Genomic DNA, 16198 nt, shown 5'->3' with positions numbered 1-16198 from the left:
CAGTGTGTGATGACATCACTCAGAGGAGTACATGTTGTATATCACCGTGACGATGACTGCAACCAGAGCGGGGACCAGCATGTTCGACCACCAGCTGCAGGACAGACGCACAGTTAGTGGTGCACACAAACCCACTGTGTGTGTGTCTGTGTGTGTCTGTGTGTGTCTGTGTGTGTCTGTGTGTGTCTGTGTGTGTCTGTGTGTGTGTGCGCATTCATTTCCTCCTGCGCCTGCAGACGTGGAGAAGGGCTGCCACGTCCTGCACATCCTGTCAGCAGTCAGGCAGCGGTACAGCCTCAACGTGAGCCGCGCCGCTCTGGAGCTCGTCCTCAAGACGCTCGAGTGCAACAGTGACATCATCAGCACCAGCGACAGCCACTACACCGCCATCTGAGGAGCCGCCGCCGAGCATCAGCGCTCGGTGCATAAATCATGTTTAGCTTTTATCCAGCTGCTGTATGAGCGCACAAATGTTAAATATTAAGTTATTAAAGTTTCTAAAAACCATGACAACCACATGTAAACAAACCATCACTGTTGTAAATATGTTTTTAAATAAATAAGAAACCTCGAGCGTGGCTGAAGTAGCCTGTGGGAGGTTCCCCGGCCAAGTCTCCCAGGCTCCACTCAGCACGTCTGCTCAAGAACATCATCAGAAAAGGTGCCAAGAAGAAGAAACCCCACAGACCTTTTCCCCCGTGGCCTCCTCATAACATCAGTCCATTACCTCCTTATCAGCCCGGCTCCCCCCACAAGCTTCATTAGTCACAAACGTTCCGTCCATGGAAGATAAACACGGAGACGATGGTGTTTAAAGCAAAACTCGTGGCTTTATTATCGCTAGAAGGCTGGAAACACGTGATGACCATGATTAGTCACCTGCTGCTTCAGGCCTTCAGATGAAACACAAAGAGATGTTTAGGCCTTTGCAGCATCGTGTCATGTGGAGGTGGAGGTGTGGGCGTCTCTACTGCGACCGCTGTGTGCGCAACCAGGACGGAGATAAGAAGGATGGACGGACAGGCGGACCTCCTGCGCGTGAGCCAGAGAATCAGTGTTTCCTGCACCCCACCCCCTCCCTGTGCCACCTCCCTAGAAGCACGCCTGACTGAAGGTTGTCTCCTACATTCTTCACTAACTTCCACAGCAGCTCAGAGTCCAGTTTTTCTGAAACCCTGGAAACATCCCTGTGGCGCCAAAACAGCAAAAACACACAACGGCCTCATTGTCACGGCTCCAGTTCATCATGTGAAACTGGTGAAGCGCTGCTTTCAGCAGAGATGCGTGTTTCTTTCCCACAGACACACAGGTCCTGAAGCCTCCGAGGATTCAAACACCTGGGGCAGATTTGTGCATTTTACCTGCTTGGTAATCTAGCCTTATGAATGTAATTAGATTACCACGGAGCAGATGACCCTGCAGCAGGAAACCTGCAGCTTCCAGGCAGCTGCCCAGATGTGCTCCTGCTTACGGCAAAGCCTCAGAGATGAGAGGGTGTTTTTTTTTAAAGTGATTTCAAACATTTTGAGGTACTTGAGTGTTTTCAAGGGAAATTATTATCTTTAAAAGTAATTTGTTTATTTCTAAATACACTGAAACTATCATCAGATTGTGAAAAAAAATCGCTTTGAGTTTGTCTTAAAAAATCGACTGAAAACTTCTCCGGAAAGCAAACTAGGACCTTGCAGCGCTGTGGTGTAATACCACTTTGTACCACGGGGTGGCGCACACAGTGAGTCAGAGTAACTTATTTAACCAGGTCAGTCTTATTTACACGCGCGGACTGGGGAAGAGCTTTGAGGAGATGTAGGATGTTACTTTTGTAACATCAAAGGTTAAACAGCAGCATTCATAAGACACGTGGAGCGGCATCACACCGCCCCCTGCTGCTGGGAGTTGCAGCTGCAGTTTGCAGAGCGGGATCACAAAAAGCATCTTTAAAGGTGCTGCTGCGTGCGCAGGGGGGCAGTGTTTAGTCACTAATTGGCTCCTTCATGTGGAGCAGAGGGGCGGCCGCTGATTGGTCGCCAGTGAAACATCTGTATCCATACTTCCACTTGCGCGTGTCTCTGGCCAGAAAGCTGCCGCTGCGTGGGACAGTGGTGGTTGTGGTGTTTAGCCTGTGACGTTCCCAGCCGCACGTGCTGCCAGATGTCCACAGCATTCCCGGTTCTCTGAGAGGGGGACGCTCGGGGGTGGCCGTACAGATTCCGGTTTCCGTGTCAGGGCAGCGGGATGGAGGCGCAGCCGGTACCGGCTCGTTCTAGTCTTCAGCCGTGAGGACGCGCGTGAAGCCCCGCCCCCCTCCGCCGGCAACTCCAGGTATGCAGACCGCAGACACAAAGGCAGCCGCCGCACGTCGTTTCCGTTTGTGAGGTGACCGCCCGCCGCCGGCTCAGCCTGTGGAGGCTGCAGGCGAACCCGCTCACGGGCACGCGCTCAGATGGACCGTCGATAAGTTTGGGGTCGGATCGGATGCTGGTTGCGTCACGAGTACGGAGCGCCGAACCGTTAGCCGACACCGGCGATGCGCGCGGTGATTTCTCTGCCGTGATAAGAGTCAGCTGACCGGAGCCCCGCGGCCGCACGCACGCGCCTCCATGCAGAGCCTTTGCAGGGTGAAGATGCAGCTGCGCACCGTGCTGGACGTCAAGGTGGTGGACGTGGAGAAGAGGCGCAGTCCGTCCAAGCACTACGTGAGTCACCTGCACCCCCGCACCTGGTCCCGCTCACGAGTGTGTGTGTCTGTCTCTGTCTCTGTCTCTGTCTGTGTGTGTGTGTGTCTGTCTGTGTGTGTGTCTCTGTCCGTGTGTCTCTGTCCGTGTGTGTGTCTCTGTCCATGTGTGTGTGTCTGTCTATGTGTGTGTGTGTCCATGTGTGTGTGTCTGTCTATGTGTGTGTGTCTGTCTATGTGTGTGTGTCTGTCCATGTGTGTGTGTCTGTCCATGTGTGTGTGTGTCCATGTGTGTGTGTCTGTCTATGTGTGTCCGTGTCCCTGTGTGTGTGTCTGTGTCCCTGTGTGTGTGTCCGGCCTGTTCACAGTCACAGTGTGACTCCTAAACGCAGCGTTTAGCCGTCTCTCCGTGCGGCCTGGCTGCTGGGGGAGAACAGCCGCTAAGCTCGGCTCGAGTTGCTGCTATCAGCGAAGGAGGCGCCGGAGCTCGGGCAGCGCTTCAGCACAGAGAGCACGAGCACAGGTGAGCTGTCACACAGCCAGCCTGCTGCCTCTGCTCATCAGCTTCATTGTTGTTCTGAGCTCCTGACATGCTTTGGTGCAGTGTGGACACACGGGCATCACTGTGGAGACACTGTACCCACAGTTTACCTTCAGGGGGGAGCTGTGCTCACGAGCATGACACATTCACGGTAACGAGTCCGTGTTACCGTCCTTTACAGACAGCTGAGCGTTTCCTCTTACTTCTGTCAAGATTCTGTTTCATTCTTGAGGAAACGATGCTCCAGTTAAAAGAAGTTTCCTGCAGATGTTCATGTGTCAGCCTGATGACTTCCCTGTGGTGGAAGCCCCAAACCCTGGTGCTCCGTTTGAAGCAGCATTTTCCTTCAGAACTCACAGATGACTTCAAACACACAAGGAAAGGCGAGCAGCGCCTAAACGCTGCAACAGTGAAGACAACACTAATAACACTACAGTAATGTGTCCTGGTCGTGTGGGGTTAGGCTGCTGTTGGTTCTTGATGGAGATTTTCTTCACTTAAAGCAATGCAGGGTGTAACATCTAGTCCTTTTACTGAATCTGACTGTTTCTACAATGTGTCCTTTGCCTGTTTCTGAATCTCTTTTTAACACATATATTTGTGTTTGTGAAGCACTTTGTAACTCTGGGTTTTGTCACACAAACAGCTGTCAGTATTTATTAGAAGTTACTGTAGAGTGACCTGTACAGAGGGTCTCTGCCTCTCAGCCTGTAACAGCTCAATGAATCAGTGGAGGATGATGGGTGGATGTTGGGTGGATGTATTGTGAGATGATGTCCAGGCAGGAGCAGCAGGAGACTTTCAGCACAGGGTAAACATGATAATCTGCTCGCTCCATGTGTCTCACGGCTGTGTTCGAGCAGCTGCTACTAGAACAAAACCAGATTCTGTTTAATGCAAGAGGACGGCGATAAAGTTGCTGCTCGCTCTGCTGTGTTTGTGCTGCAAACCTTACAGCTGTTCTGCATCGTTGTGCGTCGTATCCAGGGGTCGGGTGGCCTGTCGTAGACTCACAGAGCGGTTCCTTCTTATTTAAAAGGATCTTCTCGCTTTACCTTCTGACTTGCACTCATCAGAAAAGTGCAGGAGGTTATTTCGCCCGTCCCAGGACTCCGGCTGCTGTCCCCAAAGCTCCCCCTGAGTTTGTAGGAGTCTGCTCTCACCGAGTGACCGAATGAGTTTAAGGTGATGTTCGGTGAGCTGTTATTGTCTGTAATCTCAAGTAATCTCCAGCAGAGCGCGTCCTCGCTGACAGGCCATTCGACGTGTCGGACATCGCAGCCGTGATAAGATCTCGTACGCCCGTCACTATCGGCTCCGTCTGGAGAAGAAGCTCTTTTTTTTAACCAGGAAGCTGAAGTTTAAGTTGATGTCAAATCGTGAGAGGATAAATTCTGTACATTAAACCTCTTTGTTTGAAAGCTCGTGCCAAGGTGAGATGACCCTGCTCTGCACTGAGCATGTGCGGAGCAGGTTTGTGCGCAGTGGCTTGATTTTATTCCTTTGAAAGCCAGATCGGTTCATCCTCGATAACCTGTAATAATCCTTTTTGTGGTCATGGCTGAAAAAAAGCCAGTTGCTGTTAATGTTGTATTTAATCTCATAAAGGCCTCGTTGCATCAAACCTCTTTCCTGTAGGAATCTCGGTCACTTTATTCTCCACTTTCTGGACCAGGCGAACCCTCGTGACAGGCTCCAGTGGTTATTATTACTTTCCTGAAGCTCACCTCGTGTGGCCTCGCTCATCAATACCACACTTGTTATAAGCGTGACAGCGAGAGTTTGTGCCGGAGCTCTGCACCTCACATCCCCGCTTCAGATCCTATTTGGAGCTCATAAACAAGTCAAAATAAATGACCACCATGAAAGGAACACGATCTTGCTCATATGCAATTACATTCCTGCAGGCCCTTAGGCTCAGTGATATGTGGACACAATTAGCGCACTTATTCTCCTCAGTGTGCCGGGACACAACGAACCTGCTGCAGAAAACGAAGGAAGATAAAAAACCTTGTTTTCAATCATTTAAGGCCTGTTTAGGAGCACGTGACACGTCCAGCGTCGCAGCACAGTTCTGCAGTGCACACAGACTGTAAATAAAAGATGCAACTGCCTCAATGTCACCAGTTGGCTGCCACCGTCTTAGCTTTCTGAAAACCAGGAGTGAGCATGTTTGGAGATGGGGCTGGAGTGCTAAGTTAGTACTAATGCTAGCTAAGCTAGGGCTAGCTAGGGTTAGCACGGTGCAGAGAGCTGCAGTGATGGTTTGGAGACGATGGAAGATATTCAGATGTTTACTGGGAGCATGGACAGGGTTAGAGATCAGTCCGTCAGAGTGACTCTGGGTGGATATACTGGACAGAGGACGATGAAGAAGGAGCTGCCAGGCAGGAGGAAAAGAGGAAGACCTCAGAGGAGATTCGTGGGCTGGTGTGACTGAGGAGGACAGTAGGGATGGAGGGATGCTGTGGTGACCCAAAAGAAGACGACCACCCTGTGTGGAGCCATCCGTTGGACCTGATTGGAGCTACTTTTACCTGCAGTGACACTTCAGTCAAAGCAGCCACATCTCCTCATATGGATGAGTTTCAAAAACACACAAAATATTCCTTTACTTCTGTTCTGTTGGGATAAAGCCAGGAAAACCAGGTGGTGCAGATGTAGTCAGCTGTCACTGCACCAGATCTTTGCCCTGTCCTGCCTTATCCACTAATACATTAAACATAGAAGTGACAGATTAAGAAGCAGGGATGGAAACCACTATCTTAGCTTAGTTTAAGATATTTGGATGGTAAAAGTCACCGTCTCCTGTGTCCCGCTGCTTTTGGACGGAGCTCGTCTGGCCGGTTGCTCCTGTCTGCAGTGTTTGTGCTCATTAGCATGAAAATAACTGGAGCTAAGCTGATCTCTGTGCGCCTCCAGCTCCATACTTAATACACAGACAGGAGATCAGTCTTCTAAGCTCGCTCTCGGCAGGAAAGCGAATAAATGCACTCCTCAGAACGTCAAATTATTCCTCAAAAACACACACGGAAAGCAAATAATTATTCTTAGCAGGCTAATTGAAAATACACCCACAGGCAGGTGCTCGGAGACACTGAATTAATGGTCTACTGTTGATAATATAGACACAGTTTCAGTGCAGCGCGGGCTCTTTCTCCCTTAGAGTGGATTAGTCGTGTAACACGAGCTTCCCAAATCGGTCCTGCTCTATAGGAAGGCTTGCTGAGCGCGATCCAGGCCACTCGTGTGTGCAGTGAAGGCGTAAGAGGAGCTTCTTCTCAGAGCCGTACTGTGTTTGGAGCTCCACGGTCTCAGCGGGCTAGTCTGTGGCCTAGTTTCCCTAGCTACCCGGTCTCAAGGGACGAGGCGAGTCACTGTGAGGAGAGAAAAGTGGGAGGCGGGGCGAGAGGGAAGCGGAGAAGACGAGAGGAAGACACAATCTGTGGCAAACACTGAATCCCATTTGTAATGTTTGTGAAACCAGCTGGAAATGCTTATCCTGTGGGAGGGGAGGGGGGGATTACAGCCCGGCTTTTGTCAGAGGGAAACTGGACCGCTGAGTCGCAAACACGAATCAAACACACACTTTTTTTTAAAGGGTTTGTGTACTTGCAGCAGAGGAGGTGATAAAAGAGAAAGCAGGCCGGGCACGGCCATGTTTACTTTAAGCTTCTGTTTCCCTACAAGTCCCAGCCCCATAACGTTTCATTTTCCAGAGACTCCTGCGCTGCGCCGAGGCCCAGGCTGGAAGACGCTGTTATTTGGCGCCGTAAAACATCTCTTCAGAGGGCCGTCCACACTCGCATGTTTATTGGCCTATCAAACACAGGCTGATATCTCAGTAAAAAGAGCGCCTTTTTCCAGACTCTCCTCTAACTGGGAAGACGACGGTTTACGAGGCCGCCTGCTTTTTGTTTGGGAGAGGTTGTTGAGCAGCGGCCGGCGGCTGGTGTCAGCGCGTTTGAGGCGGGCGCCGTCATGCCGTGCTGATATCACCAGGACCTCGGGGTCGTTTTCATGCGTTTGATGATCGAGGAAAGAACGACGACTGCGTTTTTGGTGAAAGCACGTGTGTGAACACCTCCTGGCGATGACGTCATAACTGGAGATGATGAGAGATGGCGTGCGCGTGGACATCATGTGTGGCCTGCACGGTGCTGGCTTTGGTTTTGTTGTTTGGGAAACGGTTGGATCTTATGTGAGCGAGCAGGCGGAGTGACGGAGGGAGCTGGAGTTGGCTTGCCGCTCTTTTCATGAGATTAACAGATAGTCAGGGAAACGGGTTAAAACATTATTAGAATTAGATGCTGCTTCTCTCCCAAAGCACAAGGATGATTTACGAGGAATATTTGAGCACAATCAGCTACAGTACAGCAGCAGATAGACTCAGTCACACGAATACGTCAGTTTAAACAGTTAATCCAGTGACTTAGACTGTTGCTGTAGCCGGCAGTTGGAAGATAAACTCCCATCAGTTTGGTTTCCAGAGGCAGCGGTTAGCAGCTATCAGCAGGAAGCTGCAGACAAAGCCAACAGACATCACCTGTCAGATTAAAGCGCAGGTGTGCTGGTAGTCTGACGTGCACATCCCTGGGAATCACTACTGTGATTGGCCTGTTCAGTAACGTTTGGCTCCTCCTCAATTCAGTTTTATTTATACAGCTTCAAATCACAACAGCAGCCGCCTCAAGGTGCTTTATACTGTAAGGCAGCCCCTACAATAATACACACAGAGAAAAACCCAACAATCATATGACTCCCTATGAGAAGCACTCTGGCGACAGTGGGAAGGAAAAACTCCCTTTTAGGAAGGAAGGAAGGAAGACAGGATAAAGACGTGCTGTGTGTTTCCTGCTCCTATTTCTCTGCTGTTTTTGAATTTATCAGGAAGCGAATAACAATCGTCAATATGAGGAAGAATAGTTGTGATATAAAACACATATATATGATATAAAACACCAGGACGTGACAGTACTGCGCCTGCACAAGCATAAAGCTGAGCAGTGATGGCGGCCTCTTACGTGAGCTCTGCAGAGACGTGCTCCTCACAGGTTACCTCCAGCGCCTGCAGACGCTCTACAGCCCTGTGCCACTGACGTCTCAGGAAGCCCAAAGCAGGGAGAGGAGGAACATGATTGGACTCGTGCTGCTCTGTCTGTTCTTCGTCTTACGGTTTCCTGTTGATGTGCTGAATCTCTTCAGGCCTCAAATGAAGGCTCGGTGATCTTCCGTGGAAACAGGGCTCGCTCCGTGCTGTCCCTGCTTTTAGTTTGACCTCACGTGTCTCTGCCCGTCAGGCTGCACAGGTTGTGAAGTCTGTAACTTGGGTTGTGGCGCTGTCAGCCGTCTAACGTTGCTCTGGGTTTCTCACACGAGCGCCGATGTTCAGACTCAGACCAGCTAAAATTCAATAACTGGGAATCCGCCGTGCAGAGCCCGCCTTTGAAGCGGCGTTGGCAGAGTGATTTATTTGAGCGCACGACCTTGTCTGCTCTTTCACTTCGCTGGAATCTAATATGGAATAACTTGAGAATTGTTCTTGTGTATTGTGCAATTGTATGAAGGAGGCTTCAGAGGTGCACAGGACTTTACCTGCTGAGCAGACACTTCCTGCGGCGCAGCTCGGGCACGCGAGGCGTGACCGGGCCCCTTCAAAGCGGCTCGCTGACAGTTTGAAGCATCGCTGCGGCGTCCTGCTGCGTGGCTGCTAAAGGCCACAGCTTTGGCTGCATCTGTGGAGGGGTTTCCAGAGGCTCGAGAATGAGCCTGTCCTACAGTTCGCGTCGCTGCTTTGACATTTTTGTCAGCAAACAGCTTTAAAGCTTTACCGTCAGTTGCTAACCTCTCGACTAAGTGACCCTATTAGACTCGAGTATATTTAGACCATCTCCATGTGGAAAGACTTGACTTTTTCCAGCTCGATTTTTTTCTTTGATGGTCTGAAAGCATGCCGCCCGTCTGTTTTATAAGTTCCTTTAAATATAGTTTAGGCGGGGTTCAGCGCATTTAGTGGCTGGGCCCACATTCAGGGCCCCACCAAGAGCTCGGCTCCTTTGCCTTCTTGTCCTGGAAACGGCGAGGCTGGGTCCTGGCTCTTCTCCGACGCTGTAAGTTTTGTTTTTGTGTTTTTATACGTTCTCCATGATCTGCGATTGTCGATGAATTATTTTAACGTCCTGGTAATTAGAGGAGCGCTCTACAGAGGCGAGGCGGGGGGAAATAAAGCGAGCTGTAAGCTCGGCGTGAATATTCATAACCGGTTCAGACGAACACGATGAAATAATCAGAGGTCCAATTTGTTCAGTCGTAAGAACTCGTGTTTCTGTCGTTGCTTCAGAGCATGAATAAAACTTTTGTTTTCAAGCAGCTCTCCCTCTGTGGGATTAGCAGATGTGTGAGTGCTTTTCTTCCTATCTGGGACGTGCTTCCCTCCCAGGCCTTGTTTTTTGGGAGTTTTTTCCCCGCGTTGTTGTTTACGCTCTTTGTGAATCTTTTTTTCTGACTGGTTTGAAGGACGAACACGTCAGTGCTGTGGCGCCTGATGAGAAGCTTCTATTCTTACATATATATCTTATGTATTTCTCCTATTCTGTAGCAGCTGTGGGCTGTTTCTCACGTCAGTCTCATCTCATTGTTTCCTAATCTCGTGGTTTTAGCGTCAAACTCCTTCCTGTTTCCAGATGCAGGCCTGGTTATTCTCAGCTCACTGTCAGAAACCCTGAGATCACGCAGATGTTTTAATGTGGCCTCCTCACACAAATCTCAGCCTCGGTTTTGGCCTTGCAGCAATGCCTGGTCCTGCTGCTGTGCAGCAATCGCAGCTTTTTTAGCTCCCTGTCTGTGGTGATGAAAAATGTATGCGAGTTAATTTGCAGATTTGCATTTATTTAACAGGCAGACAGATTATTTCCTAACTGACATTTGAGTGAGTCAATCAAACAGTTGATTCGGGGCATTTATGCTCTCACGACTGGGCGGACTCGAGCTCTGAGTCATCTCAGCTCGCCTTATTTTAGTTGCATGAGTGTCTGGAAAATGCAGCTACCATGTAAAATGCAAACAGAAATGATACAAATGTAATTAGCAGCCAATCAGACGATGTTTGCTGCTAGATTTATCCTGAGAGGCGGCAGCGGCGGGGCCGAGCGTGTGCAGTTTATTCCAGGGAGTGGGAGGGCGTTCGGTTAAGGCGTGATATTTTGGGCTCGAGCAGACCCGGGACCTCGTCGGTTGTGTTTTTCACTGCGGTTGCCATCACATGCCCATCTGCTTCTGGGGTTTGGATCCTTTCACTGAGTCCACATCCTCCCGCCTGGCTCACGTCTTACACTTAAGCTCAGCACGGATTTTCATCCGAGTCGAATTAAGTGGTCCAGATGCATGATGGGAGGATGATAGTCTGGCATGCCATTAAGGTCAGAGGAGTTTATAGAGCACTCGTTTACACACAGCCACTTGGTAAAATTGCACTGCTGCGTGCTGTTAGATCCAAGTCTGTGTTGGCTGCTTCATGTCGAAGTACTGCTGCACAGACATGACAAAGACTCTCTTTATGCACACAGTTTGCTCCCACACTCGATCATCCAGGCTGATCCTCGTCACATGGTTCTGTCTGACGTCAGCATGACGTCAGCATGACGTCAGCATGACGTCAGCATGACGTCAGCATGACGTCAGCATGACGTCAGCATGCCATCAGCATGCCAGCGCTGCAGTTTTCAACTCTGGAAACAGAGAAAAGTCCAAACTCTATCATGAGCTGTTTTTCTAGGACTTACCTGACTGATGTCAGCCCATCTTTAACCTCCACACTACAGCCTGACAAGCCCGTCGGCGTGACATCGACCTGCACTGATGGAGGACAGGGCAGCTCCCTTACTTAACCCACTCAACAGTGGGAATGCGTCCACAGCAGACCGTGTCCAGCTGTGTCCTACATATTAGACAGTTGTGGAAAACATCCCCAAATTATGCAAAGTTCATGGGAAAAATGTCTTTTGTAGCCCAGAGGAACGTGGAACTCTTTTTTTCCTGGAAGTTTCAAAGTAATTTGAGTTAGAAAAGGTCGTGGAGGAATCGCATTTCAACTTAATTAAACTTAAACCTTTCAGTACGCCTGGAATCAGATTTGAGTTCGTAGAAACGTCATTAAAGGCAACGACTTCATGTCTTTAGGCATGTAGGTCGAGCTGACCTGCTGAAGATCAAACAGAAAGTCAGGATGGAGAAAAAAACGACGATCAGCAACTCAAATGACTGCTAGTTACAGCTACGGTATCTCTGAACAGCACAGCAGATAAGAACAGGAAACTGAGGCCAAGCTTCACGCAGACTCCTTTAAATCAGAAACCTTTGCCTGGTCTGATGAGTCTCAAAGTTTAAAGACGGGAGGGTCAGAAGTCTGAGTGTTGTTTTTATGGTCTTTATCATGGCTGAATCTGAGCCACGGGAATGAAGCGATCTTCTTTGGTGACCCCGTCATCCAGGTTCAGCATCGCGTCACTCTGTAGGTAATCGCATAGACAGCGATGCCGTAGTTATTTAGACGTTTTTACATTCAGCGCCTCGTCGTCTTCATCGTGCTGCTCAGCTGTTACTGAGCACAGTGACTCTGATGAATCTAACAGTGGTACAGATATTTGAATCGCACCGGCTTAAACACAGTGATGGCACTGCTGTTATAAACATTCAGCAAAATTAAGCTGTGAGAAGAGCCGGGGACAGAACCTCCATCCTCCCTCAGGCCAAGTCCGATGTGAGCTGCCAAGAGCACATGTTTGTGTTTCTGCTTCCTTATTTATGATTACACGAAGCTTTGAAGGGACGAGGCCTCGTGTTACCCGAGGACACCTCAACCAGCAGCTGATTTAGTTTCAGAAACTCTTTTCTTCGATATTAAGGAGCAGTAAAACGAGCTCTTTGCTTCTTCTCACAAATGCTTGTTACGCTACAGAAGTCACACAGACACTTGGATGCTGCTGACGGTGGCTGGAGCCATTTTTGGGACTCAGCGTGACCCCGGGAGCACATTTTCATAGCAGTAAATGCCAGAGCTAATCACTGTGGCGACACCCCACCGTGCAAGTTTGTCGTGTGACAGTTGCAGCTTCTGCATGCCAGCAGCCGTGTTTGCATGAGAGTGAACGTACCGCAGCGGCGAGGCCCTTTAAACCTCCGCCTTTGTTGTGGAAGTTCCTTTGTTCGGGCTGTTGCCCTTCCTGCGTCAACGTTGAGGCTTTTGACTCAACCTGATTCATCTCGCCGCTGCTCTTGAGACTCTTGGCAGGTACAGAGGGTTGGAGTGACGGTGTAAGATCAATTGATGCTATACGTGAGGCAAAGGCAGTTGTTTGCGCTGCGTCTAGGCCACTTTACTGAAATGCTTTGGCTGGGTGACAGTGCTGTTTTACTTGTATGTAGCTTATAAGTACAGCAGCAGCACCACAAGTGAAGTTTGGATCGTCTCTGGCAACAGCAGAGGGAAAAACCTTCATCCTAGATTTGAAACCACGATAAACGTCAGTGTCTCTTCATCATAGTTACCATCGTTACCTTGACTTCAGCAGCTTTAGTTGCCTCAAACCTGCAAGAACTAAAGTCCAGAGACGACGACCACGAGGATGACCGGGGGTTCCTCCCACAGCCAAAATACTTTCATTGTCTAAACGTAAGGAGAACTACAAACGTCGTGATGGGGCGACGACTGGAAACTGAACCTGAACTAAAAAGAAACGGATCAAGTTAACTGGCAACATGTCACACGATCGGGTACAAAAAGAGCATCTTTGAGAATCAGACTGTGCATCTACAAGCTGTGGAAGACTTCCAGTTTTGAAGAATCAAAGTCACTTTTAACCACGAAGGTGAACTTTTATGTAAAAATGAGCCTTTTTTCTGTTAAGCAAACATTTGTAATGAAGGTTTGTGTCTGACTTGCTGTCCACTGTATTTCCATCCATCCTGAATATGTGTCCTCAGCATTTCTGTATTTGCATTTAGCGTGTTTCATATTCGACCTGCACGGAACAGGAAGCATTTTGTGCAGCCTTGCGTGTTGCTTGGTGAACAGCTGTTTCACATAAATTGCTAATAAACACATTCAGAGATGATTTTAATATTTATTCTCACTTCCTGTCATTTTGGCGGTGGCGTTGTTTTAACCTTTTTTCTCGGGGCCGACTAAAACCTCTTTGGGCTGCGCCAAAAACTCCTTTATGCGGGAAAAAACGTTGTTTTATTGACCATCTTCGATTGTGCCCACGGCAGCTCGAGCTTGCAGTCTGTTACGTAACAGCTTATCCACTCGAGTAATTTCACATCCAGGTCTTCTCTGAGCGCCTTTATAACAGCAATTGAGAGATCCCACCTGCTCTTAACGTCTCTGATGAAAATTTCCTGGCCTCTGGATCCGTTACCTTGGTTATCTATGTTTCATTAGATTAGAGATGATGGCAGCTTCACTTAGCTCCTCTTGACAGATAAATGGACTCTATCTCAATCTTATCAGGCCTCTCAGGGCTGCAGCGTGGCTTCGTCTGGCGGGGTAAAGGCCGCCAGGTCAGTGTGCGGGGAAAAGAGGGATGATGTCACCGTCCATCCTGTGGCTGGATGGCGGTTTTATGACCGTCAGCTACTGTGATGCATCAGTGCTTTAGGCGAACGATTGCGAGTTTGTTTCCAGCAGAGCAGCTGGACAGACAGAAACCATCACGAGTACAGTTATTGATGATGTGTTTGCCTTTACCAAGCGTCCCTCTATCAGCCCTCAGCCAGGCTGTTGTTGTCGCATTGAAACCCAACCTTGTGCAACTTGAAAGAACCTACCACCGTAGGTGCATCTGTGTGTGCATCTGTGTGTGCATCTATGTGTGTGCATCTATGTGTGCATCTATGTGTGTGCATCTGTGTGTGCATCTATGTGTGTGCATCTATGTGTGCATCTATGTGTGTGCATCTATGTGTGTGCATCTATGTGTGTGCATCTATGTGTGCATCTATGTGTGTGCATCTATGTGTGTGCATCTATGTGTGTGCATCTATGTGTGTGCATCTATGTGTGTGCATCTGTGTGTGCATCTGTGTGTGTGCATCTGTGTGTGTGCATCTGTGTGTGCATCTGTGTGTGTGCATCTGTGTGTGTGCATCTGTGTGTGCATCTGTGTGTGTGCATCTGTGTGTGCATCTATGTGTGTGCATCTATGTGTGTGCATCTGTGTGTGCATCTATGTGTGTGCATCTATGTGTGTGCATCTGTGTGTGCATCTATGTGTGTGCATCTGTGTGTGCATCTGTGTGGTGCTTCGTTTCTGTCACATGTGCTGCGTTTGTGTCTTTCGCAGTCCAAGCTTGTGCGCTTTTGTTTCAGGTGGAAGTGTTGAACAAGTCTTCTGGATTTAAAAGATTAAACCAAGCTGCAGTTTTAACTTTGCCTTCTTTGTCTTTGCAGGTGTATCTCATCAATGTCACCTACTCGGACAACACCTCCCACATCATCTACAGAAGATACAGCAAATTCTTTGACCTACAGGTAATCCCCCGTCAGCCTCGCCCCGCTCTGCTGCCCTGTGTGGGCCGTGCTTGGATTGAAGTCCCCGCCGCTGCCGCCGCTCGCTGGTGTATTGTTCAGCAGGTCGAGTGTGTGAACTTGCAGCATTGTTTTGTATAGATTAATGTGTAAACCTGGCACCCGTTTGCTGCTGCTGCCGTGTCTCTGGCCGTGTTCGCCACACCTCGCCGCCTCAATGAATCGATGTGTGAGTTAGTAATTGGCGGGGGAGCGGGGGAGACGTGGCTTGTATGCCTCAGCCTGCACCTCTCTCTCCTCCCGCTCTTCTTCTTCCTTTCTCGTCTCGTCGCTGGCTTGGCCTCAAAACGTCAGGGAGCTGACAGGCCCTTTTTTATGGTACAAGCAAGAAAGCCACATGGAAGTCAAATTTAATGTACCAGGCTTTGCAGTGGCTTGTCGTTAGATGCTACGCGCTGCTCTGATTGGTGGCTTCTTTAAATAGAGCCTCGTACGGAGGAGGCTTTTTTCTGCTTTGCTGTCTTGGCTCAGACGCTTTACTCCCTTGTTTAAAATGTTGTTGCGGTGTCTCTTTGGGACTATTTATTTTGGAATGAGGCAGGAGTGGGAATGAAAACCTTTCCTGTATCTTTCACATGGACTCTTCCATACTGGGAGAATGTTTATGTGCACTCCTTCAGCCCCCTCGCACCTTTGCCCTACTGCAAGCTGATACCATATGTAGAGTGCACCAGGGGTCTACCAATAACTAGTAAATATAACAGAGCCATAGTGTGAGAGTTACAGGGAGCACATCTCAATAGCTCCAGTGTGCTCGTCCAGCAGGGAACGATGTTTCAATCAGCAGAGGAAAAGTCTTTTCTGAAAGGTCCCATTGATGACCAGTGAAAAATGGACCCTCACCCCTACTGCAGCTGATTAGTCCCAAACTGGAATAAAGAGAGAGGTAGAGTAATAAACACAGAACAGTATGAATGCTTCATACACTCAGAAAGAACAAAGTTCCTCATTGGTTGAGCCCTCTGAGGCACTACTTTGTGTAGGTGGACTTATTCACACCTTTGTGGTTTGTACTCGAACCTGTGGTGACAGTTTTTTTGGTTTGGTGGCAAAACTAGTTACAGTCTGTGATTAAACCTGCAACTCTAACAGTGAAAATAATATTTATCCAATGTCTTTGTGTATTTTGCCAAACACAGAGATCACAGATTGTGCAAGATGTGGTGCAAATACGCACCTTTTTTAAAACGTGTTCCTTTCTGGTTCTTAAATGTCCACAAATGCCATAAGTAGCCTCAGACGGCACATTTGTGGCGGTTGTACCTGTGGGGACGTGAGTGGACTGTGGATTTATCACAGCTAATTGCTGAAATATCAGAAACAGATTGCATTAATTTCTAGCTTGGCGTCATTCAGCAGTAGATGGCAGACTGAAGGCAGACTGAAGGCAGACTGA

At 48.9% G+C, this 16198-nt stretch overlaps 2 protein-coding genes across 9 annotated transcripts in view; both read left to right on the top strand.

The window, feature by feature from the left end:
- The window catches only part of stn1 (STN1 subunit of CST complex), a 5637-nt gene extending 4702 nt beyond the window's left edge, over positions 1-935 (top strand). For 3 of the 4 annotated variants that reach the window (XM_005750139.2, XM_005750138.1, XM_005750140.1), the window contains one exon: positions 237-935. In XM_005750139.2, the coding sequence (XP_005750196.1) occupies positions 237-394 (158 nt within the window). In that variant the 3' untranslated portion in view covers positions 395-935. The remainder of the gene's footprint in view (positions 1-236) is intronic. The other variant, XM_013915173.1, reaches the window with a different exon arrangement.
- A 1042-nt stretch (positions 936-1977) lies between these two features.
- sh3pxd2aa (SH3 and PX domains 2Aa) overlaps positions 1978-16198 on the top strand; it is a 93743-nt gene continuing 79522 nt past the window's right edge. For all 5 annotated transcript variants that reach the window (XM_013915175.1, XM_005750133.2, XM_005750134.2 and 2 more), the window contains exons 1-2: positions 1978-2696; positions 14665-14745. In XM_013915175.1, coding sequence (XP_013770629.1) covers positions 2601-2696; positions 14665-14745 — 177 coding nt within the window. In that variant the 5' untranslated portion in view covers positions 1978-2600. The remainder of the gene's footprint in view (positions 2697-14664; positions 14746-16198) is intronic.

Source organism: Pundamilia nyererei, unplaced genomic scaffold (assembly GCF_000239375.1).
Source record: "Pundamilia nyererei isolate P.nyererei 1_Seehausen unplaced genomic scaffold, PunNye1.0 scaffold00263, whole genome shotgun sequence".
NCBI lineage: Eukaryota > Metazoa > Chordata > Actinopteri > Cichliformes > Cichlidae > Pundamilia > Pundamilia nyererei.
The sequence above is the reverse complement of the archived record's forward strand: the minus strand, read 5'-3'. Positions and strand labels throughout refer to the sequence as shown.